Source organism: Abramis brama (genome assembly GCF_963993115.1).
Source record: "Abramis brama genome assembly, chromosome: 13".
Classification (NCBI taxonomy): domain Eukaryota; kingdom Metazoa; phylum Chordata; class Actinopteri; order Cypriniformes; family Leuciscidae; genus Abramis; species Abramis brama.
In genome coordinates, this window is record NC_139975.1 from 16,704,310 (window position 1) to 16,728,491 (window position 24,182).

At 36.9% G+C, this 24,182-nt stretch overlaps 1 protein-coding gene across 7 annotated transcripts; it reads right to left on the minus strand.

Moving 5' to 3' along the window:
- Positions 1 to 344: 344 nt before the first annotated feature.
- elovl6 (ELOVL fatty acid elongase 6) lies at positions 345 to 16,981 on the minus strand. 7 transcript variants are annotated; one of them, XM_084133634.1, is made up of 5 exons: positions 16,672 to 16,981; positions 6,360 to 6,491; positions 5,792 to 5,868; positions 5,272 to 5,423; positions 345 to 1,928 (listed from the first exon to the last, which is right to left on the minus strand). In XM_084133634.1, exons 2-5 carry the CDS (start codon positions 6,384 to 6,386, stop codon positions 1,495 to 1,497), a joined length of 690 nt encoding a protein of 229 aa, XP_083989760.1. In that variant the 5' UTR covers positions 6,387 to 6,491; positions 16,672 to 16,981; the 3' UTR covers positions 345 to 1,494. The 7 variants fall into 7 exon arrangements, with proteins under 7 accessions (XP_083989760.1, XP_083989756.1, XP_083989757.1 ...); XM_084133630.1 differs by lacking the exon at positions 5,792 to 5,868 and adding an exon at positions 11,536 to 11,582 and having other exon boundaries at positions 16,672 to 16,960; XM_084133631.1 differs by having other exon boundaries at positions 5,792 to 5,871; positions 16,672 to 16,939.
- Positions 16,982 to 24,182: the final 7,201 nt, after the last annotated feature.

The following is a 24,182-nucleotide window of genomic DNA, read 5'->3' on the forward strand; positions in this document are numbered from 1 at the left end:
CTCTGTACCATTTCATAGTACTTTTAACACTATTTCCATAAGGTTTAAATGTCTTTTGTAGTCACTCTTTCTCACATATTTACTGCCCAACCCGTCAGCAGACCCAACATGCTGCTTAGTATGGCTTTAGAAAGCAGGACAGTCTGAACTTATGTGTAATGTCTTATGTCATTGTTGCTGAGGCAATAGTGCTCCCATCTGGCATGTTGCTGAGCCTGTTCACCACAAGAGTGACAGTTCATATGTCTTTCCTGCAGAGATGATAGCAAAATATGTACCACAAAGAATATCTCACAGTCCTACCAAGGTAAACAAGGAGAAATGGAATTAAAAAACACAGACACTTATTTCAGCACTCAAGGCTCTTTGTTAAAATCGTCTATATGCTTTACATGTATACAGTGCAAATGCACAAGAGCACAATAGACACCATTCAGTTATTCAGGTTTGTTACAGTGAATATAGACATTTTGTGTAAGTATGCTTGACTTCATGGTCCTTTAGACAGGGCTTGTTTGGACTGCCGTTGGTCTTTGGAATAGATGATAATTATGAGCTTAAGCCATGGGAAGAAGGCCAGGCATTTCAGAGGTCAGAACAACCACAGATTCAGAGAGGTCCGATGATTCATACTCCACAAGGGCCTCAGGTATTCTGATGATCATTTGGCTGAAATGTCCTCTCAAAACGGCCTTCACTGGTCTTTGTCTTCTATCTTCTCTCTCTCTTTTTTTTTTTTTAAATACTTGTGTGGTTGCTTGTGTATGTGTGATCCAATGGCATAAACATTTCAGGCCTATTTGACTACCTTAACTATTTTGCCCTTTTTTATGTAATTTCTTTTTTGTTCTAAAATGATATGAACATCAAATGGAAAACTCTTAAGTCCTGAGAGGATTTTGGTGCTGCGATGCTGAACACACTGTGGCATTTTTAGCTCAACATTGACCAGTCATCCATTGACATGGCTTTCATACAAAACTATCATACACACTCTAGTATCTAATCAATACAAAATAAAAATGCAACGGTAACACTTAATGTTTAGACATAACCACACAAATATTGATTCTATCCATATCATTTTCTCTGAATTTTTTTTCAAATGTCCCAGTCCATTTAAACTTCTCCTTAATTCTGTTTGAATTTATTTTGCATCCCTTTTAAATCTATAAAAAAAAAATTTAAATGCAGAGAATTGAATTGGGCACATAAACATCACATAAAGACACATTTTTTTGTTCTTTTTTGTTCAACTGATATAATCATAATGATTTCTCAGTGCAACTCAATAGAGCACCCCTAGTGGCAGGGAGATTTATCTCTATACGTTAGTAGTACAGTATGCACAAGCTTTGATCGTAGCCTCTCATGGTCTTCTCTTCTTTCTTCTGCAAGTCCATAAGCCCTAACTGTAAAGACCCATCCATTCACTAACCATTCATTGGTCCACTTTGCTCTCCTTGATTCACTTTTCAAAATCATTTTCTTGATTTATTGGCTTTTCCTGGCTGCATTGGATTTGGTCTTTGTGATGTAGGCTTCGAAGAAGAACTGACAGAAGAGCACAAAGTAGCTGAGGTACATGAGGGACGACCACACAATGTTCTGCACATGGGACGGGCACTCTTGGCCTTGCTGCATCCATGAATACACCAGGTAGTTGACCACGCAGCCCATCACCATTTGGGTGATCTGCGTCAGGGTGATGAACATGGCAAACTTGCGAGAGATTTTGAAGCCGGCGGCCCGAAGAGCGTAGTAAGAATACATGACGGCATGCACCAGATAGTTCATGGTCATGAACCAGCCCCCGCCGGCCACCATGTCCTTGTAGGAGTACCATGAGTAGAGCAACACTGTGATGTGATGATACCAGTGCAGGAAGATCAGCTTTTGCTTGCGTAAAACAATGAATAGTGTGTCTCCTGAAAGTATAAGAGTAAGAGACTGATTGTGAGAGAGAAACAAAAATGCTGGTAACTGTGAAACTATTGGCTGTCTCAGATATGGTATCTTGTTATTTTTGTGTTATTGATAATAGTAAGTAGAGATTAAGGTATTAAATTAAACTTGCATGTTCTAGATCTTGAATATCTAATCAGGGCAAAGTGTTCCAATGCATTCACAAGACAAAACAAGTTTTATTTGGCCAATGTAGCAGTTCAAACTATGAAAACACCACTGTGCTAAAGAATGGTCAAAATGAAGCATTAAAACATTTTAAGTTGCACATTAGGTTGGTTTTTCTGCTGTTGTAGAGAAACATATTTGAAAACCCCCCACCTGCATGCACCAACATAAAGACGCTCACAGACATGACCTTACTTGGAAAATCCTATAGGATTTATTTGAAACATTGTAATCGATACAGTACTACTAATCAACTGCAACGGGCTTCTTTTGTGTTGGTTATATGAAGTCTCTAAGTACCATCTTAACTTGTTTGGCTTCACACTGTCAGAAATTCATATTTTGAGACCCACAACACACTGGTCTTTTTTCATTACCACCGTTGTACTGGTGAATCCGAGGCCGAGATAGGCCTAGTCATATTTTCTTGTCTTCACCAGACATGATGGTTGTCGTGCCACACTTGATAAGCTGTCTACACTGGAAGTGTAAAAAAAAAAGACAAAAAAGGTTCTATTTGCTTTTGTCGTTTCCCGCCACTCAAGTCTGGTGTAGACACTTTGTTTGGGTAGTTGTGACGTTTGAAGTAGATTCATCGTCTGCTTTACGTTTACATGGCACTGGCAGTTCTTTCAGAAATGTGTCCATGCTTAGTGCAGAACTATTCATTGATATTTTTACACGTCTCACTGTAACACTCAATTCTGACTCTTCAATCGTGCCGTCTAGTGGTATGTTATTTCATGAGAACTGCTACAAGTAATGAAAGACTGCTCAAGCGGGTACTGCGAGTCATCTTGAGGTAAAAAAAAAAAAAAAAAAGTCACATTAATAATATTTACATATGTAGCAAGTAGCTGCATAATAAGCAGCATCGTTTCACAGTGGGGTCTTGTATCACCCTGAAGAGGTTTCTTTTGCTTAACTATCTGGTGACTGTACATTATCCCTTAGCCTTCCCATGCCCCCCCTTTTTATAACTCCAATCACATTCCAAACCATCTAAAACATTGTTTTATTCAGTCTGAAATGTCTGAGTCAAAGTCTGTCACCAAGATGATTTTACTAAACAGGGAAAATTAGTTTGAGAGTGCAATTCCAAAAAAGTGCCAATGGGAGTGGAAAGTTCTGTGCTTGATCTACTTACAACGCGCAAATTAGCGTCTGGTTTAAGACATGCTTTTTTGGGGTGGTAAATAATGGCGCAAATACCAGTAAATTAACTAGCGCAAACCTTAGTAAATCACCTTGCGTTTAAATATTCTCCTCCCATAAATTTTGCATCTGAAAGGGAAACTACTACAAATGCATATGCAATAAGATCATGCCTTTTCAGCGCTAATTTTTCACTGCGTGTCTTTAGTAAATCCTGACAGTAGTTTTCTAACGCTAAAAAGAGGGTTTGCACTGGCGCAAGCTGTTAGTAAATTTGGGCCTTGGTTTCTAAACATTAGGTATTTGCCTCCAAACACAAGATCACATGACATCTTTTTAAAATTGTATTTCATCTACTCGCTCTGAGGCCCAAGTAATTTATTATGTATGAAAAGTGTGTCACAGGCTTCCCTGGTTCCAGCAACTTCTTAGTATTTTATTATTGATACTTTATGCCAGTTTCCCAGGAAGTGAAGATTTTTTTCTTCTTGAACACAATGGAATGGAAACGGATGGTATATACTTATATCAGAGAAGGCAAGCGCATGTTTTCAGTTGGTCAAAAGTCTACATATGTTGGTGTGTCTCCTGCTGTACATAACTGACTCATCACGGTTGGCCTGGCCCTAATTAGGGATGTTAAGGTCCTCAAGTTGTCTTAGTGCTGTCTGTTTGTCTCTACAATGGGCCTGGTAGCCCACTAACCGCCAGGACATGGCAAACACAATAGGCCCAGGCAGGCGGAAAATATAACCACTATCCCAGATTTCTAGACTTGGGGTTATGCTGCAAGGTCCACGCTAACAAATTCTGTTACGCTTTCACAACCAATTATTTTCATGCAGATGAACACTAGGCTTCTCAGTAGTGCTTTGTCACTTGAGCAGGCTACATAGAAGAGGCAGAATGTATTTAACTAGAACCATTATACTTTATTTCTCTGTTAAATTACTACAGTTGTTTTAAATAGAGTTAAGGATTTGGTAATGTGGCTACAACTGTTGCATTAACTATTTTAGTATCAAATACAACAGGGTGAGAATGAAGTCTAACTTTACAAAAGAAAAATGATGTAGCCTATTTACTATTGAATGATTTTTTTAGTCTATAGTTTTGCTTTTTAGTTTTAGTTTAGTTTTAGAGCTGCTTTACAGCAGAATTGAATCATTGAATTTTGCATCATTGAATCATTTTTCTGTTTATCACTGTAAAGCTGCTTTGAAACAGTCTGTATTGTATAAAGCGATTGTATAAATAAAGGTGACTTGACTTGTTTATATTTGAAATTGAAACACACACACACACACACACACACACACACACACACACACACACACACACACACACACACACACACACACACACACACACACACACCCCTCCCTTCATTGCTCTGCCCTCCAAAATAACGAACATGCTATGCAACGACACAGGCAACGATAACAGTATGGATGAATCAGCTGTGATTCAACAACAACAACAGCATATCTTGGTTCTGTGAAACATGGCAAAACCAATGTTACTTATCGAGCAGAAACAAAGCAAACTCAGTGTCCGTTTTCAGGCCTTCTCACACTCTAACATCTCTCCAGCGCTGGAAAGCTTTTTTAATATTAAAGCGCGTCCTTTTGCCTGATCGTAACACTCTGTGGTAATATCTCAGCCATTTCTCTTTCTACAAATGTCCCGCTTTCTCACACTCTTTCCTTCCCCATCATGAGCGTATATACCACTATTGCTGAATGTTGTGGTGACTGGTCTGATCCACTTTTTTCCCTCCTATTTACACAGCCAGGACTAAGTGCAAACACAATTTTTTTTCTTCCGCACACACACACAGAACAGACATCTAGCAAATATTCACAAAATGGTTTGTTCGGGTGTTGATTTCAATTTTCAACTGCTTTTCTCAGAAATCGCTTGCTGCACCTTTTAATCTTAACCCATAAAACTGAAATGGGTCTTATTCATGTATAATCTCACCTAGTTCAGGTGCCTTGCTGAGGACAAAAGCATAGGCCCAGAACTTGCTGACTGGTCCGTTGTAGAAACTCTGATCGCACACTGACTGCTTTAGGCCTTTGGTCATCAAGATGTTCATCATGTAGCCTCCGGTTCTGATGGCACCAAATATACTGAAGAAGGAGGTGCAACAAAACAAAAGAGACATTTAAAATCAAATACAATCGACTTTTTAAATAGTGTTTATTACTTTATTTGACTGTTAGGACTCAGGGCATAGCATTACTAATAACAATGCTTTATTCAATGCTTTATGGCTGAGCAGTTACTTGGCACTCAGGTTCCAGTTTTAGGTTTCTTATAAAGCTGCCAATGGCTGGATCATGTGAAAAACCTGGAAGTGCGAGGTAGCCTGTGTCACCCCATTTCTACAGTAACTATGGTGCTGATCTTCACACATAGAAGAGTGTGTGATATTTGTGCCCTTTACTATATAATTTAGATATCAATACAAAATCATATATGCAGGCCTCTTATGTACCATATATGCAGGTCTTTATGAAGTAACTTGGAACGAGGAAGTGGCTTGTTTTTCTGCCTATAATGAACACCATTAATCTGCTAAAACATGAAACAATTTATGAATACACAGTATTCACTGCAGTGTTGTATTGTAACGTGCAAAGCGACATCATTTATCACATAAATGTGAATTGTCTTTCCATGTTGATTGGTTTAAGTCTTTTTAAACTATAATTTGTTAGCAAAATTGAGAAAATGACAAGGGAAGGTCGTCTCAAACTTTGCTTTCATCTTGTACTGCCATTGCAGTATGACGTTTGGTTTAATGTGCAGTGAAATCTTCGTAGTGCCTGTGGTGTAAAAATATCACTCAACTGTCTGTGATAGTAATGACCTACATATTTCTAATTTACATTTACTACATTTAATATTTCCATCATAATAACAGCAATGTGTTAAAGAAAGCAAATATGTTTTAGCGTTAACTGGTGCTGTAGGCAAATGCATGTAATGTGTGTATGTCAAATAGACACACTCAAACATTTGCATGTAAGACATATGACCCATTTACCAATAGACATATTTACCTGAAGGCTGCAAGTGTTAAAGACCATAGTACTAAAGGTTTCCTCAACTCAAACTTCTCCCTTTGTTTCATTAAATGCCGCCCACCAAGTATGCAGGCAGCGTAAAGCGCAGAGAAGAGGAAGGACTTCTTCCTGTAAGGAGGGAGATGATAATAAAATTAGTATAGTCCAAGAAAACTCAAGTATCCATCCACAACAACCTTCAGTGTGTCCATCTGCTCAATCAACTAGCATTTCAAAAACTTTTCAAAGTCAGACTATATCAGTATCTTTATTATTTTGTTGATTTATTTTTAGAACACCAGAACCAACAATAAATCCTATATGGCATATGCAAGTGCTCATTTAACAGATGCTTTTTCCAAACTAAATATTCATATGTATGTACACTTACCGTTCAAAGTTTTTATGGAAACTGTTACATTATTTTCAGGTTACTTTGATAAATATACATTTTAAATGGTAGTCATTTATAATGACACTTTTGATCAATTTAACGCATCCTTGCTGAATAAAAGTATTAATTTCTTTAAAAAATCACCCCAAACTTTTGAACGGTAGTGTATGCTTAATGGCTCATATTTTAACTGAGAAAAACATTTCATTCACAAGCACTACATTTTCTTTCAATTTGCATTTTGACACGTTGTGTAACACACAAGCCTCATATTACATTGTCAAATTTGTACACTTTGCATATGGTGAAAAGGCCTCCTGCAAACTGGTCCTGTGACTTTTCTGACTATATTATAATGCAGTTATGTAGCTGTTAAAAAAAACAAGAGAGTAGCCAGAGCTTTGGAACTCACAATTCCAGTCTCAAAACATTTGCATACTAGTCTATATTGTGTACAGGTTTTGATGTTATGCTTTTTTCTTTTTTTTTCTTTTTTTTTAAATATCACATTAAATCCTGATGTAATGCATTTGGCTCAGCAACTTTGGCCAAATGCATCAAACATTACATAAATATGTCATTGTTTCTTAAATCCTATATTCATCACTTATCTTGCCAAAATGAAATAAACTGTTGTTGGAGCTTTTTATCACAAACAGCTTATTGGGCTTATTTTGACAGCTTGTGTTGCTTTTAGGAGCTCATATTATCTGGCAGTGTTGTACTGCATTATCTGGAAGCTGGAAATATCCACAGTGCCGTCTAATTCATTTTTGAGGGCATTTTGATCCCCCTAAATCTGATTTACAATAAATTTGCTTCCATAATGCCCCATCAATGCCTTTTGAATGCTGAGGAAATTGTAATTGAAAGAAAATAATGTTCTGGTGACACAGTTGGGAAATGTCTATATATAAAGTAACTCCATTAAAACATAAATAACGATAAGGGTACTAACATCACAGTATCAAACTTTCAATACCAACATGAGAGCAATTTCATGGTTCTGTGCTATTTTTGATACCATGCACACAAATTAAATTGAAACAATGGCATAGTAATAACTCAATTGTTCTATTGCTTGTAATTTCTTTTTGTTAAAGTACTTTGTTTTTAACACTAGTATCAAGTAAATATTATCAAATGAATCAACTTAAATTGTTGGTTAAATAGTCTGATATGTGTATTAATACTCATTTGATGCTGTCAGAGCAAAAACTGACCTTTAATTAAAATGAACTGCGTTTCTTTTCACATCCCTATTGAAACATAAGCTTTAATTAATAATGACAGTGTTTATTTTCGGTTAATGGCAGAAGTCAGCCAGATGGGGGCTTTGCCAGTCCAGCATCCAGCCGGCATTATGGGCCAAAACTAGGGCACGTCTCTCCCTCCCACTATCATCTCCTGTGTGACTCTGTTCTCTTTCCAAGAACTACAGTCGAATAGGTAAACGAGGAACCATAGAGGTTCTTCTGGGTTTTAATCACCCATTGGATAAAGCCTCAGACAATTCATCTATACATACAAATTCAAATGATACATTGAATTAAGTCAAAATATAATGGAATATATAGTTCTAAGTGTCTTTGTACTGTAGTAATCTCTTTTTGTTACACATGACCTCTGTAGGCTTGGGTGTAGGTTGTGAAAGCACACTGGGCATCATTTTATTTTTCTGCCTAGTGGATGTGAGAAACACTGACCTCACTCTGCTTATAACAGTGAGTCCATTCAATGTATACAGCCCCCTCCAACCTTGACTTGTCATTGCTTTGTTCTTTGTGTACAAAGGGAGACTGCAGCAGTATGCACATATATTATAGGACCGATTTATCAGTGTTATTGGAAGATTGAACTCTTGTTACTGGCTGCTATTTAGTTAAATGCACTGGTTATTGACAAATTTTCTTCACTGTGCCAGCTAGCAAGAAGCTTGTACTTGAGAAAACTGCTTCTGCTAATCCATTACAAGCTTCTGTTTGCATGCCATTATGCATTCATTACATTAGACGCAGCTAGGGCTGGGTGACAGAAAAAAGAAGAAAAAAAAAAAGAAGATATTCAATATTTAAAAGGTTTAAAAGGGACAATCATTTTGACTTTGACCAAACAACCATTGTAGCCAATTAGATAGCTGTTTATTGCAAGAAAATCTAGTTAAAAGCTTCTTGACATAATGAATTAAGGAAGAATATTTAATAATTTTCATTTATATTTTTTATGTGCATACATATAACAATAAACTGCAATATTTACCTACACTACCCTTTTAAACATTTGTGGATTTAAAAAAATAATAATTAAAAGACGTCTCTTAGACTGACCAAGGCTGTGTTTGTTTGATCAAAAATACAGAAACTGTTATAATAACTATAACAGTTTTATTTTATTAGAATTTTCTTTGTATATTTTAATTTATTGCTGTGCTATCATTATCAATGTTGAAAACACTTGTGCTGCTTAATACTTTTGTGGGAACCGTCATAGATTTTTTTTCAGGATTCTTTGATAAATAGAACGTTTAGTTCTAATATTTTACAGTTAGAAATTTACAGTTCAGTTTAAAAACATTTTTGGAACATTATAAATGTTCGTTTTAAAATTACTGTCACTTTTGATCAATTTAATGTGTCCTTGCTGAAATATATATATATATATATATATATATATATATATATATATATATAATATATACACAGTGGGGAGAACAAGTATTTGATACACTGCCGATTTTGCAGGTTTTCCTACTTACAAAGCATGTAGAGGTCTGTAATTTTTATCATAGGTACACTTCAACTGTGAGAGTTAGTTTTTCTTTAAGAACCTGTTAGTTTTTCTTTAAGAAGCCCTCCTGTTCTCCACTCATTACCTGTATTAACTGCACCTGTTTGAACTCGTTACCTGTATAAAAGACACCTGTCCACACACTCAATCAAACAGACTCCAATCTCTCCACAATGGCCAAGACCAGAGAGCTGTGTAAGGACATTAGGGATAAAATTGTAGACCTGCACAAGGCTGGGATGGGCTACAGGACAATAGGCAAGCAGCTTGGTGAGAAGGCAACAACTGTTGGCGCAATTATTAGAAAATGGAAGAAGCTCAAGATGACAGTCAATCTCTCTCGGTCTGGGGCACCATGCAAGATCTCACCTCGTGGCGCATCAATGATCATGAGGAAGGTGAGGGATCAGCCCAGAACTACACAGCAGGACCTGGTCAATGACCTGAAGAGATCTAGGACCACAGTCTCAAAGAAAACCATTAGTAACACATGGATTAAAATCCTGCAGCGCACGCAAGGTCCCCCTGCTCAAGCCAGCGCATGTCCAGGCCCATCTGAAGTTTGCCAATGACCATCTGGATGATCCAGAGGAGGAATGGGAGAAGGTCATGTGGTCAGATGAGACAAAAATAGAGCTTTTTGGTCTAAACGCCACTCGCCGTGTTTGGAGGAAGATGAAGGATGAGTACAACCCCAAGAACACCATCCCTACTGTGAAGCATGGAGGTGGAAACATCATTCTTTGGGGATGCTTTTCTGCAAAGGGGACAGGACGACTGCACCGTATTGAGGGGAGGATGGATGGGGCCATGTATCGCGAGATCTTGGCCAACAACCTCCTTCCCTCAGTAAGAGCACTGAAGATGGGTCGTGGCTGGGTCTTCCAGCATGACAACGACCCGAAACACACAGCCAGGGCAACTAAGGAGTGGCTCCGTAAGAAGCATCTCAAGGTCCTGGAGTAGCCTAGCCAGTCTCCAGACCTGAACCCAACAGAAAATCTTTGAAGGGAGCTGAAAGTCCGTATTGCCCAGCGACAGCCCCGAAACCTGAAGGATCTGGAGAAGGTTTGTATGGAGGAGTGGGCCAAAATCCCTGCTGCAGTGTGTGCAAACCTGGTCAAGAACTACAGGAAACGTATGATCTCTGTAATTGCAAACAAAGGTTTCTGTACCAAATATTAAGTTCTGCTTTTCTGATGCATCAAATACTTATGTCATGCAATAAAATGCAAATTAATTACTTAAAAATCATACAATGTGATTTTCTGGATTATTGTTTTAGATTCCGTCACTCACAGTTGAAGAGTACCTATGATAAAAATTACATACATGCTTTGTAAGTGGGAAAATCTGCAAAATCGGCAGTGTATCAAATACTTGTTCTCCCCACTGTGTGTATGTATATATATATATATATATATATATATATATATATATATATATATATATATATATATATATAATTATTTTTTTTAATGTAGTGTACATATGGGGACTTCTGAATGATGATCCACTGAATCAGAGTTTTGAACTGATTCACTAAAATTAATCAAACTTATGGGAAACAACCTGTTTTTACTGAAGTTTACAGTATAAACATCTATGAGTTTGATGAGAGCTGTTAAACTTGTCTAATGACGTAATATTAAGGAAACTTATTTGTCAAATAAAAGGTGCATCACACCATTGTAATCACAGTGTAGCTTAATTCTATATCTCCAGCAAAATAATCTCAAATATATTTCCAGTATGCAATATATTGTCCAGCCATAGATGCAGCAAAGAAATGAATAAAGGTTATTCATTTAAGACTGGATGTTAAGATGGGTTACTGAGCTGTGCTGCAGTGAATGACAAAAACAACATCACTCCCTTTTTTATTAGCACCATATCAGGAGTTTTGGGGAGAACTTCAAATACCCTGCTGGAGGAGTGAGCGAGTGAGTTATATGCCATACGGCTGCAGTAAAACCCTGCCTTGGTACTGACCATCCAATGGAGATGCGATTGACTATTCCCATCAGGCCTTGTTGTTACTGTCCAAAAAAAAAGAGAAGAAAAAGCAAAGCTCTAGCAGCTTCCATATAATGCACCGAAAATGATACAGAAAAAGGTTGTAGAAGAGGAACCACAAATATTTTATTTCAGCAAAACAGATTCAGGTCTTGCGTCATCAACGCACACACTAAGTAGGTCTATTTATTGCAAGACCATCAATTATTTGAAAAACTTCATCTGTGTTTTTGTCTATGCTCTCATTTTTCCAGCTGAGAGCATCAGACCTGCAGTGGACAAAGACTGATGGTGAAGCTACTTGCAAGGGATCACATCTGGCCCAAGCTGTTTGCGCTAGAAGTGCTTCCCAAGTAATTTAGAGCCGCTAAATAAACGGAATCTGCAGCCCTAATAGCAGTTTTAGACTAATGACGATAGCAGAATCTGTTCTGCTAGATGCAGTGATTTTTAATCGAACGCAGCACAACGCTGGGCAAGTGCAGGGTGGTATAGAATTCAAGCACAGAAAATATTTTCTGTCAGAGCAAAACCTTGACGTTATGAGGACATGCAAATGCATTCTTAAAAAAAAAATGTATTCCATGTTAAGCTGCAAAATATAGATGCATAGTGAAATACTACTTTGTTTTCTTGCTAAACAGTTCTCTGTCTAACGCTCTGGGTGCGATAACATGCTTAAGACTAAACAAACCAACGGCTGATGTTATAATTTCTGACATGGTGTAAAGGGCTTTAGCCAGAGGTATTTGATTTTCTCCACTACCCTTTCTAAAACATCAAATGCAATCCCTTCTTCGGGGTTACTTGTGGTGAAAATAGAAACAAGGTGACTGCTCTTTCAGAGGTCAAATTTTGAAATGCATTTTTTTTGTGTGTGTGTGTGTGCTCTGAGATGAGCTTTTTTAGACTTTGAAGGATGCAGGAAAAGCAAATCTACTTTATAAAGATAATCTATCAAGGCCAGTGGCGGTATTTTTCGGAGATTGCATCTCACAATGTGGTGTAGTAAAGTGGCGGTCTGCTTTCATAAGATTGTATTAAGTAGCATTTATTGCAGGGGACATCGGTTTGATTGTGCCAGGAAACTCTTTATTATCTGTCACTATTATGTAAGCCTGGCAGTCCGTGTGGAATTCAGTCCACTTCTATTTACAGTGTTTCTGTGCCTCCTGTCTGCTTGTCTTTTGAGAGACTGACTCTTACAGTGAGATCTCATTAAAGAAACCTTTGGGCAGTGCAGTGTAGTGAGGATAGAGGATAAAAATACTCCCAGATTAGAGATGACCTGTGGCAATCTTCACAACCTGAGGCTAATTCTCTCTGGTCAACTCAGACCAACACAAAATATGGCTCAATGCACAAGCTATGGCAGCTCTGTCTTATTGATCTTTGCTGAGAATTGTTTTGCCAATTAAATAAAAAAATAATAATATATATATAATATACTTTTTAATAATTATACAAGAACAGATGCCAATGTGTCTGTCTAGTATGACACAGCAGCACCTATAAAACACATGCACAAACTTTTACTGCTACATACAATTAATTTTTTAGCACTGACGTGGCCGTTGAAATGCAGTAGTACTTGTTGGAATAAGAGAATTTGAAATATACTTCCAATAAATGGGCCTCTTGAAAATATCTAGCATCTTTTTTTTTTCGTGTTTTTTTTTAAAAGGTTTTCTGTATCCTGTACTGTTGTTCATGAGGCACTCAATAAAAAAAATCTCTCTAGTTTTAACAGCCTTTGTTACTTTGTTAAAATAACAGGATGCATTGAACATTGAGGTGACAATTATATCCAAATCTGCATTTATACTTAAAGATCTTTTCTTCACAGAACTTCAGGAAAGTCTGTGCTGAAGCAACTGTGCTTGCCTAACATAAATAAATAATGCAAGAATTGTTTATCAGAGCTGACATTTCTGTTTCCCTGATCATCAGGAAGATGTACGAATGGATCCTGTGGTGTTGCAGTCATTCATCACAGAGCGGAACGTGGGATTGTTAAAGGAGAGACGTGCCTAGCAGCTTCTTTTCAAATCCAAACGGGAGGGGTTCTGAAAAATGTGTTTCAAGCAAATGTGTACTCTCTTTATCTATGCATTTCCCTCGAATGCAAAAGAAGCAATTACACAATGTGAATTACCAAGATGATCTATAGTCTTAAAAATGCTGAATTACAATACAGCTAATTAGTATTTAACCCCTTTGTTCATCCCCTCACTCGGCTGAATGACCTTTGTGCAAACAACCAAAGTATTTGCCAAAGTATACAAGTATATAAGGGCTTTGGGACTAAATGCTATTTAAAGGGATAGTTCACCCAAAAATGACAATTTTGTCCTCACTTACCCTCAAGTTGTTCCAAACCAGTATGAGTTTATTTCTTCTGTTGAACACAAGAGTAGATATTAGGTAAAGAATGTTGGTAATCAAAAAAAAAATTGACTTCTATAGTATTTTTTTTTTCCAATGGCTACCGCCAAGTGTCTGGTTACCAACATTTTTTTAAATATCTTCTTTTGTGTTTAACAGAAGAAAGAAACTCATACCGGATTGGAACAAAATGAGGACGAGTACGTGATGACAAAATCTTCATTTTCGGGTGATCTATCCATTTAACTCAGTTCCTACATCCCTGCATCTGCCCAGATCTGGCTCATTTTGGACATAAGACTTCATTCACCTGTGTTGCAATGCAAACATCATCTGCCTTCCCTTATCTAGTGCAGTGAAAGATTCTAGTCCAGTTCTAGTCTAGTCTGATCATGGGTGCCCCGGTAACATTTTCCTGATAAATGTTTGTTTGATGAGGTAGGCAAGCCGAAAAATCGCATTGCCTGCCCAGGCATAGACCTGGCACCAATTGTGAGCTGCACTTGTACATTAATGTAGAAATATAGCATGTGAAATTACATTACAAAGGGATGAATGTATTTTATAATAGTCTAAAGCCAATGATCTGGTAATTTATTACCCTGATAAATTGATAGGAAGCACAAATAAAAATGAGAGCATTAAACTAATTTTTAAAAACAGTAGTGGCCACGGGATGAATACAACTCAAAGTTGGAACAGTAAAAAAAACTAGATAGGCCTAATAACGGCAAGGGCCATTATAATTATCTTACTCATAAAGTTAATGTGACTACAAGTAAGTATTGTGACATCATGGAAATTGTGACTGTTGTAAGTTAACTAAATACCAGGAAAGAAGCATGATTTTAAAGCCTGTGTTGAACTGATATTAATGACTTATGCTGCATGATTGAATGGCTTGTCAGATGCCTGTCTATGTATGTATAGGTGTCTCTATTGTTTTTTTGTTTTGGCTTTTGGTTTTTTTGAGCGATAGTTTACCCCAAAATTACTGAGAATAAATAATGAATTTTTTTAATTTTTGGGTGAACTATCCCTTTAAATCTGCATTTCAGGGTTGTATACAGGCGTTAAACACCATTTCCTTCGCATTCCGTTTTTAAGTAAAGACAGGAAACCGACAGGCTGAAGTGATCAACAAAACAAAATTATTATTAAGCACATTACACCTAAAAACGTACTTTAAAGACAATCGGTGTTGCTCTCCACACAGGAGGGATACAAGATGATAGATGTGATGCAAGCAACCCCGAGAAGTCGGCACAGTGACGCGGAAACATGATTGGTCAGAATTGTGTCAGCAGACATCAACAACCACATCTCATTGGTTGCTATGAATTCTTAACCAGCCTCACTTCTCCGTCTCTAAACGCGCTACAGAATTACAAAATTGTGACATTGATCCAAAGCAAGTAATCGTTTCGACGTTACCATGTGTCAGACACTATTAACAAGCAGCACAGTTTCCCACAAGAGAAACGTGCCAAATGTGCAATAAACAGCGATGATTTCGGCCATTAACTACAGAATCAAGCTTACGTACGGAGCAGGCAATCTAATAACGCTTCACTTGCATGTCTGTTATTCATACCCAGCTAACACAGCGGACCACCGGTGGTCACCAGGTCATTGTTAGCTGGGTATGATTACCTGTATTGTGGCGTTTACATTTTGCAACAGAGATTGTGGGCTATGCTAGGCTTTGAGTTTGAGCTAGTGATGGGAAGTCAGACTCGTTTTCGCGAATCGGTTCTTTTGAACCGTTCGTTTAAGAGAACCGGTTCAAATCTATTATTTACGTCATAGCGTGATTGTCACCTCATGGTCTGACATTGCATAATTATTATAACGTTAGCCTACAAGAAAGACCTATTCATGTATATGTTTATTACGTTTCTTAATTATGTTTTAGGCCTATGGTGTTCATTGTAATGCTGAAGTTTATTAAAACCAATTCTATTTCGTGCGTGTTTAACTGTCACTGGTCAAAAAATTCACTCAAATCAGTTCTTGGCAATTACAAATCGGACATATTGGAAGGAAGCGACTCACGGATTAATGAATCGTTTAGTTGTTAACCTCTCGGATGAATCCCTTCCGATTCGTGAGCATTTCCCTGACCGTTTTTGTCAACCGCTTCAACCGATTTATTGGAAAGATCCGAATCTAAAGAACGATTCTTTCACGAATCGGACATCGCTACTTCAAGCAAGATATAAAGGGGTACGAATGATTTTAATCATACATTCAGTTTTGTTTACGAATAATAATAATAATAATTCGAATAAACGTTTGCGTGGAATCTGAACACGCGAGGCATCCTAGGATGAAAGTTCCATTTGTCACGAAAGGGCATTAGCAGAACATCACCTTGAAACGGCTTTGCATCTGATTAGAGCAGCGATGCTTCAAATATAGCATCGCTCATTACACGAAGCACATTTGAGATGTTGAATAGAACACGATGCTGAAACAATATTGATGAGTCTCGAGGGGGAATATCACACTGACTGTGCATATACCGTGGTCTGGATGGTAGCCCACCTGCCAGTGACTTTCAAGAGCCCCCCGTTTTTGAGCATTCGGATTAATGCATGGTTGCAATATTTAATATGCTAGTCAGTCAGTGCAAAACACGTTTACGAGCTATCTGATGGTACAACAGGGTTTGTAGGCGTGATTGTTATGGTCCAGAATATGTATCATGCAGCAGAGCTACTGTACCAGTTCTCTTGCATCCATCGAATGGCTTCATCTTCATTGAATTGCCTCTCGAATTCGTATTCTTGCAAAGCCAGCACCGACATGGTCTCTCGTCCTTTAAATGCTTACTGAAGAACGTTAGCCTCTTTGGGGACTAAATGAGTTGAGTTTCACGGATTTCCTATCTGTCTCGCAGGCTCAGCTCCAGCCTTGCCCTCGCATCGCTCTTGCCACCCCCAGCACATTCGTTGAGTTGTTCTCGAATGTCAGCCTATTTAACTCTCAGCCCGTGCCGGCATACGCCCTCCTCTCTTTTGAGGAAGAGGAGCGCAAGGTCCTAATGCCGCAGAACTGATGCATCCTCCGGAGCTGTCGTCATCTCAGACTGCGATGACCTTTGGCATATATTCATAAACGAGGCATTTTCATCATTTTCAGTCGATGCTCAGACTGTAGGCTACACTTCTTATTTGTGAACATAGATCAACTGTCACTCCTATCAGTCTAACATGTATTTATCATGTAAACTAAACCAACCCATTATTTACACAGGGTCTTAAACCCAGTGACCTGGATTTTCTCCGATTTTTTTTTTTCCTTTTTTTTTTTTTACATTCTATAGTGATAGACAGGTCACTACTGTACCTGTAAACTTTACTGTACCTTAAACCTGTAAAAAAGAATAATAAAAATGTAGCTACTTATTTAAAAAAAAATATAGGCCTATATAAAGAAAATTATATTTTATGCATGGATACTCATTGGCCCAAGGGGTTGACTTGTAGACTTGTATATTCATCTCACTTTAGTTCTTTACAGTTTAAGATACATTTATCCTAGATTGCCTAAGTAATTAAATGTAAAAAATAAAATAAAAAAAATAAAAATAAAAAACTATAAAAACTATATACACTACCAGTCAGAGGTTTGGGCTCTGTAAAATATATATTTGTCATGATCTTAAGCATTTAGATCAAATAGTTTTTAAGAATTAGGTTTGCTGACATTTTGCCTTCGTAATAAAATCCATTATTGAATATTTAAGCAGTTTTTCTTGAATATGTTGGTTGGACCAGATAGTGTTCAGCATGCATGGAAACTCCTAAAGACATATTGGGCACCTGATGAGATTTGTACTTTGTATATTTTAATAATCTAAAATATAAGAGTTTGATTTGTTTAGCATTTGTGCTCACTTCATAATTTCCATAATTCCATTTGTGCTGTTTGATGACTTCACTAATTCTAAAATGTTGAAAATGGTAATAATAGGCTAAAGAATAAGGTGTGTGTCACGGTCACCAGCTAGTCACCACCTCCTCACTGCATTTCCCACCATCCTCCCTGGCCCTCACCTGCATGCACTTCCCAATCACAGAGAATACTAATCACCTGCACATGCTGTTTATGAACCATGGACATGAACAAACACCTCAGTCACACACATTGTCTGTTCTCCAAAGCGGATACTAGACTCACACTCGAAACGCTACTTACCTGTTGACAACGTCTATATGAAAGGTTCCTATACCTTCTCCAGCGTTCCACGATCTCCACTGTCACCATCTCCGTAGTCGTTCTCCTTCATTTCCGTGCATTTCCCTGTCACCGTGGTTTCCTCCTGGTCATCGACAACTGAGGTGTGTGCTTCTCAACCATCATTCTCCCACTCTGTTATATTGAGGAAAAGACTATTACTTTCAGTTGACATCTCATCATCTCTCATCACGCTGTTTCTGCCTGCTATCTGCCATTCTCTTTGCAATTTCAATAAACTGATGTTAACTGTTTTCATTATTTGTTTTCCTAATTTATTAATGCATTCAGAAATATGTAAAGCATAAACCAACGAGATATGTTATACAACATATCTCATTTTTCCATTGCAAGAATGGTTTCAGAAGCGTAGGGAACTACGCGGTTGTGCCAGACAAAGTTTTTATTCAACCCATGCATGGGTTATCAGACTATTATGTACACTCCTTATATTATGCTGACCAAGGCTGTATTTATGTGATGAGAAATACAGTAAAAACTGTAATATTGTGATTTACTCTTACAATTTAAAATAACTTTTCCATTTTAGTATATATTTTTAAATGTAATTTATTACTGTGATGGCAGAGCAGAATATTCATCAGTCATTACTCCAGTCTTCAGTGTCACATGATCCGTCTTTCTAATAAGTATTTTTTGTAACATAAGTGTCTTTACTATCACATTTGATCAGTTTAATGCATCCTTGCTGAATTAAGGTATTACTTTCTTTCAAAATTTGTACTGACCCCAAACTTTTGAACGGTAATGTATCATTGGTGGCATGAGGAATGGCGCTTTCTGCTGTCACGTCCTGCCTGCTAAAGTTTGATTTCCAAATCCATAAGTATTGAGTATCGTTCCTGATCACAAAACAATATTTGGTGTTGACTGATGCTCATTCTTTGACATTTTTATTTTTTTTTGGCAAAAAGTTGAATTATTCTTCAGTTATTGGTGCCGGAATCTGATAAGCAGGGGCAGGAGTACTCTAAAGGTAAAACATCAGAGCCAACGCCCATGCGTGGAGAAGAAATTATTTATTTGTCTGTTGTGGCGTGGAATAAATCCACAGAAATTAACTAACTGGTTTCTTGGATATGCCTATGGGCTTGGCCTGTAACATCCACAGGTGTGTCCCCTACAAACATAGTAAGATTACATTACACATTAAGGGATAGTTGACAAAAAATGATTTACTCCCCATTAAGTTGTTCCAAACCTGTATGAATTTCTTTCTTCTGCTGATGAATGTCAGTAACCAAGCAGTTGATGGGTCCCATTGACTTCCATAGATCCCCCCCCATACTATGGAAGTCAATGGGGCCCATCAACTGTTTGGTTACCCACATTCTTCAAAATATCTTCTTTTTTGTTCAGCAGAAGAAAGAAATTCATAATTTTTTTTTTTTTTTTTTTTTTTTTTTTTTTTTTGGGTGAACTATCCCTTGAAGCTTATATATATATATATATATATATATATATATATATATATATATATATATATATATATATATATATATATATATATATATATATATATATATATATATATAAAAAAAAAGATCATCATAGTTTACTTCTTTTTGAAGTGACTGAATAAGCCACTTGCTTAAAGTAATAACAAGGGCGAATCTCTGCTACAGAAAAATACACAAATAGCCTAACTACTGTACACACAGGCTCTGTTTATCTCTGATGTCATTACTGGTTTCATAAATGACATGGATTCAAATGCACAAGTGTCTGTGTCAATGGCTCTTACAAGCCCCTCATGCTTCATCAAGGCCCCTCTAAGGAGCTCCAGCAGCTATGAGCTTATTTCAACTCATGGAGTTGTATTGATTCTAGGGAGTTGTATTGATTCTAGGGACCACAATTGATTCAACTATAGGAACAGTTCACTTTAGGAACATCATGTGCTCTGTACAGGTGAAGAAGTTCAGCAAGTTCAGCTAACAGACTTGGAGGGAGACTGCAAGTGAATTAAAGTCAGAGCGTGTGGCTACGAGAGAGGATGTGAGTCAATGACAGATATCAGATGTATTATCAGATGTCAGATTTTTATTGTGATTTAAATGTATCTGTCAAAATGTGTGGTTACACTATTTTAACGTGATGTAGTTACATTGTACTTACTCTAATATGTTCTGAGTAATAATTAGCTACATGTACTTATAGAGTTAGGGTTTTGGTTAGTTGCTTGTAATTATGCATATTATACTGTTATTACTATGTAGTAACATGTAACTCCATCACCTTAAAATAAAGTGTTACCATATACTTACTTTTGACATTTATGTTTTTGATCTCAAGGAGGATGAAGATATAGGCCAAACGATGGATGTCTAAATATGAAAGCATTACTGAAAGTCCAAATTGATACATCTCACTGCTCTGGTGAAAGTATGCAGATCAAGTGCATTTGATCTTTTGAAATATCAACAATGTAAACAGAAAGTGGTTTCTATTATATAAGCTGAACGCTCTGTTTAATATAAATTTGCCCAGTTCATTTTCTTGTACCGTCCAATGGAGCCAAATCATATAGCATAATGACTGTGGAACTTTTTTTTTTCTATTTTCGTTTTCTTTAAAACTGGTTTCATAGATGCGTCCAATCCTCATTTGTCATCCTCAGATCAAACATGACAGATCCTGTAGGTAAAATAAGTAAAATAAGAACTTGTTTGATATTGAGCCAAAGCTGTTACGGTGTTGTGTGTGTAAATCAAGTTGTCCTTTAAACACAAATTACTTGTCATTTAACAGATGAATTTACTACAGTAAAAGCTGATATATGAAATTATAGTACAATCAAGAGATGCATTATGCAATCTGGAGATTAATGTAAAGCATTGTGATGAGATGATTTTACATGGTTACCTAGTCATCTGGATTTGAACCTGAAACCTTTAAATTGGCAATGTAGGACCTGTAACATAAAATTAAAGATATATATTCACAGCATTGCACAGTTTGCATAAATAAATGAATGAGTTTACTTGTCTACATTTATTTATTTGAAATGTTAGTCATGTTGTATCATAGCAGCGAATTTGAAACTTAAATCTTAGTTAGCAAAAAAATCTTATTTTGTTATTGTTGCTCAATTCATTTGTACAGCACACTTTTTGTCTTCTACCTCCTACTTAATACTGCACCATCTAGTGGTGACACACTGAAACAACTGTTCTATGGTGAATTATCAGCTATGTCTGCTTTATATTTTTTTATTTAATCAATTTATTCTGAAACGCATTTTAAAAAAAACAACTAATAAATAGCTAAGGTTAATATTATGGTTGCACTTTATTTTACAGTACGTGCACACAGTGTACTTACCAAGAACGTAAGTACACTAAGTAGGTTTAGAGGCAGGTTTAGAACTAGTACCTGTAGTTATTACCCAGTTATAACTACTACAATAAGTGTATAGTATGTACATGCGAAACAGGACGTAAAATAAAGTGCTACCAATAATATTTATTATACTATTCATCTGCATTACCCTGTAAAAAAGTTGCTGCCTTAAATTAAGTACAATCAACTTGGATGTTTAAGTCATTTCAACTTAAATCACATTAAACTGACTTTAAAAAATCATTTGAAAAATTGCTTAACTTATTTTGATGAGTTAAAGCAATGTAAAACATATTTTGTCATAATATATTGATCATATCATTTGTAATGTTGATACTTCAATTCATGTACAAATAGTAGCCATATTACCAATGATTACCATTTAATTTAGCAGTGATCTTCCTTTGATCTATTGCTCTTAAAACAACTCTTGTTTGCTAATCATCAAGTTGTGACAGCTTGAACAAATTGTGAAGGTACACATTCTGAGGAACAGGGATCAGTTAGGATGCAGAAGAGTATTATAATGTTAAAGAGAATAAGCTCTGTTAGAAATGTCCTTGTGTAACAAATAAATATAGATGTGTGGGACTATAAATGGTGGAATACTCTGAAGTATGGGTCTCTGCTCTTAATGTGATTAGTTGTACTGCCCCCTGTTGGACGTGAAGGTGCACAACACTTTTACAAAAGTTTGAAATTGTGCTTCAGGCATTTAGGTTTTGGTTAGGTGTGTTTGGTGGAGTTTTGAATACTGCAAGGCATTAGATGATTTTTTATTTTTTTTAGTCAGTACAATACATTTTATAAACAAATTGCAGCAATTATTTTCCCATCTGATAAAAAATATTGACAAATAGTATTTTTAGAAGAGGCAACCATAATATGTATCATAGGTTTAGTTACACCATTACATTAAAATTATTTTTTTAACATCAGAGTGGAATTGAAAGCTATATTATTTCTTATCTATGTAGATTTCATAATGGAATCACAACGGTCTGCTGCATGTCATCTCAGAGAGGAAATCCGCACCGCTGCAGTAAGACATAGGAAAGGCATTGACAAGCTCTGTACTGGAGCTAATGAAGCAAAAAACACAATGAGGCAAAGTTCCTCACTCCTAAACTCTGCCCTGTGTGTGTCTTGCACTTCCACATCTACAAATCCATTAATGTCGATCAGCTCACGTCATCTTCCCACTGAGATTAGCAGGATTTTGGTGGCACGTAATGAGGAGGATGTTTGAAAAAGAATCGCAGCCGATTGCTTTGACTGGTTTATGAAAAATTAAAACTAGTCTGCGGTTATGCATTAACATACAACTTTGCAGAACATCCTGCACCCTGAACTCGCTGCTTTAAGTTCTGCAGAACATGATTTGTTTATAATAACTGACATTTTGAACATTTTCTCATGGAGGCAACATATAGCCTTGTATTTTTTAGCACCTAGTGAGTAGTAACAGTCTATATGGTTGCCTTGCTTGAGGCTTAATGCTCTTGTCCTTTTCACATTTGATGTGTTAAGGCTTAAGCGATTGTTGATGTCATATTTGTGAAAGGTGATGAGGTTGAGAGAGCTGGAGTTTCTTGTTATTGCGAACACTTAGCTTCACAATGCTGTCATTCATTCTCTTCTTACCTTTCCCTTAATTCTTTAGGCACTGCAGACTCACAATTCAACACCAGTTGCAACTCTTATACATTACTTGTCAACTTTTGTGTGTGTGCAGCTGCTTTTCAAATGTTTGCACGCATGGCAAATGCAAAACTGTCAGCACAATAGAGAAGAGTGTATATTTTGGGCTGAACTATATTGTAGAACTCAACTCAACAACTGTTTTAAGGTGTGCTCTTCCTAACTTCCTCAATAGGTATTTGGTTATTAAACAATATATATATATTTTTTTTCATTCTTATATTTCCATATCTTTGTGTTCCATATTTTTTACTAGAGTTATTACTCTCGTTAGTATTAATATGCTACACATTTGTTGGTACTTGTGCATTCTCAACATGCATTACGTCCTCACAATATTATTAGAACAGAATCACGGCTGTTATTTTGTGAAAATGTTCTGTATCTCTCCTCATCCAAAATTAAAGCTTCTTGCAGTCTGGACAGCTTATAGGCTTTATTTAAGTGTTGCATTACATCATCAGTCCTCCGTCACCGTCTTCCCAATCCAAAACAATAGAGAAAAGCTGCAGTATACACCCTCTTTACTGATACTATCTTTGTTAATTCCACACACATCCGTGCATCTGTGATTTCATGGTACTCACTGTGTGGAATTCCTCATTTTAAAGTCAAAACATTTGTGATGTTTCTTTTTAATATAAGTTGAGAAAGCAGGAAGTGTCTGAGTCATGGAAGTTTACTCCATGTCTGATCGTTCACATGCTCCCACACTAGCACTGCAAGCCTCCGGCCAGAGAAGCCATCCCGGCGTCACACTCAGCTCATCAAAGGCAGGGCTGTCAGACACACACACACCCGAATACACAAAAACCAACACTCAAGCATGTCAAGGGATAGGATATATACACGGATAAACACAAGCTCTGGCACATCCTTAGAAAGGTAGACACACACTTTGACCAACGAAACACAAGCACATCAGATGAAAG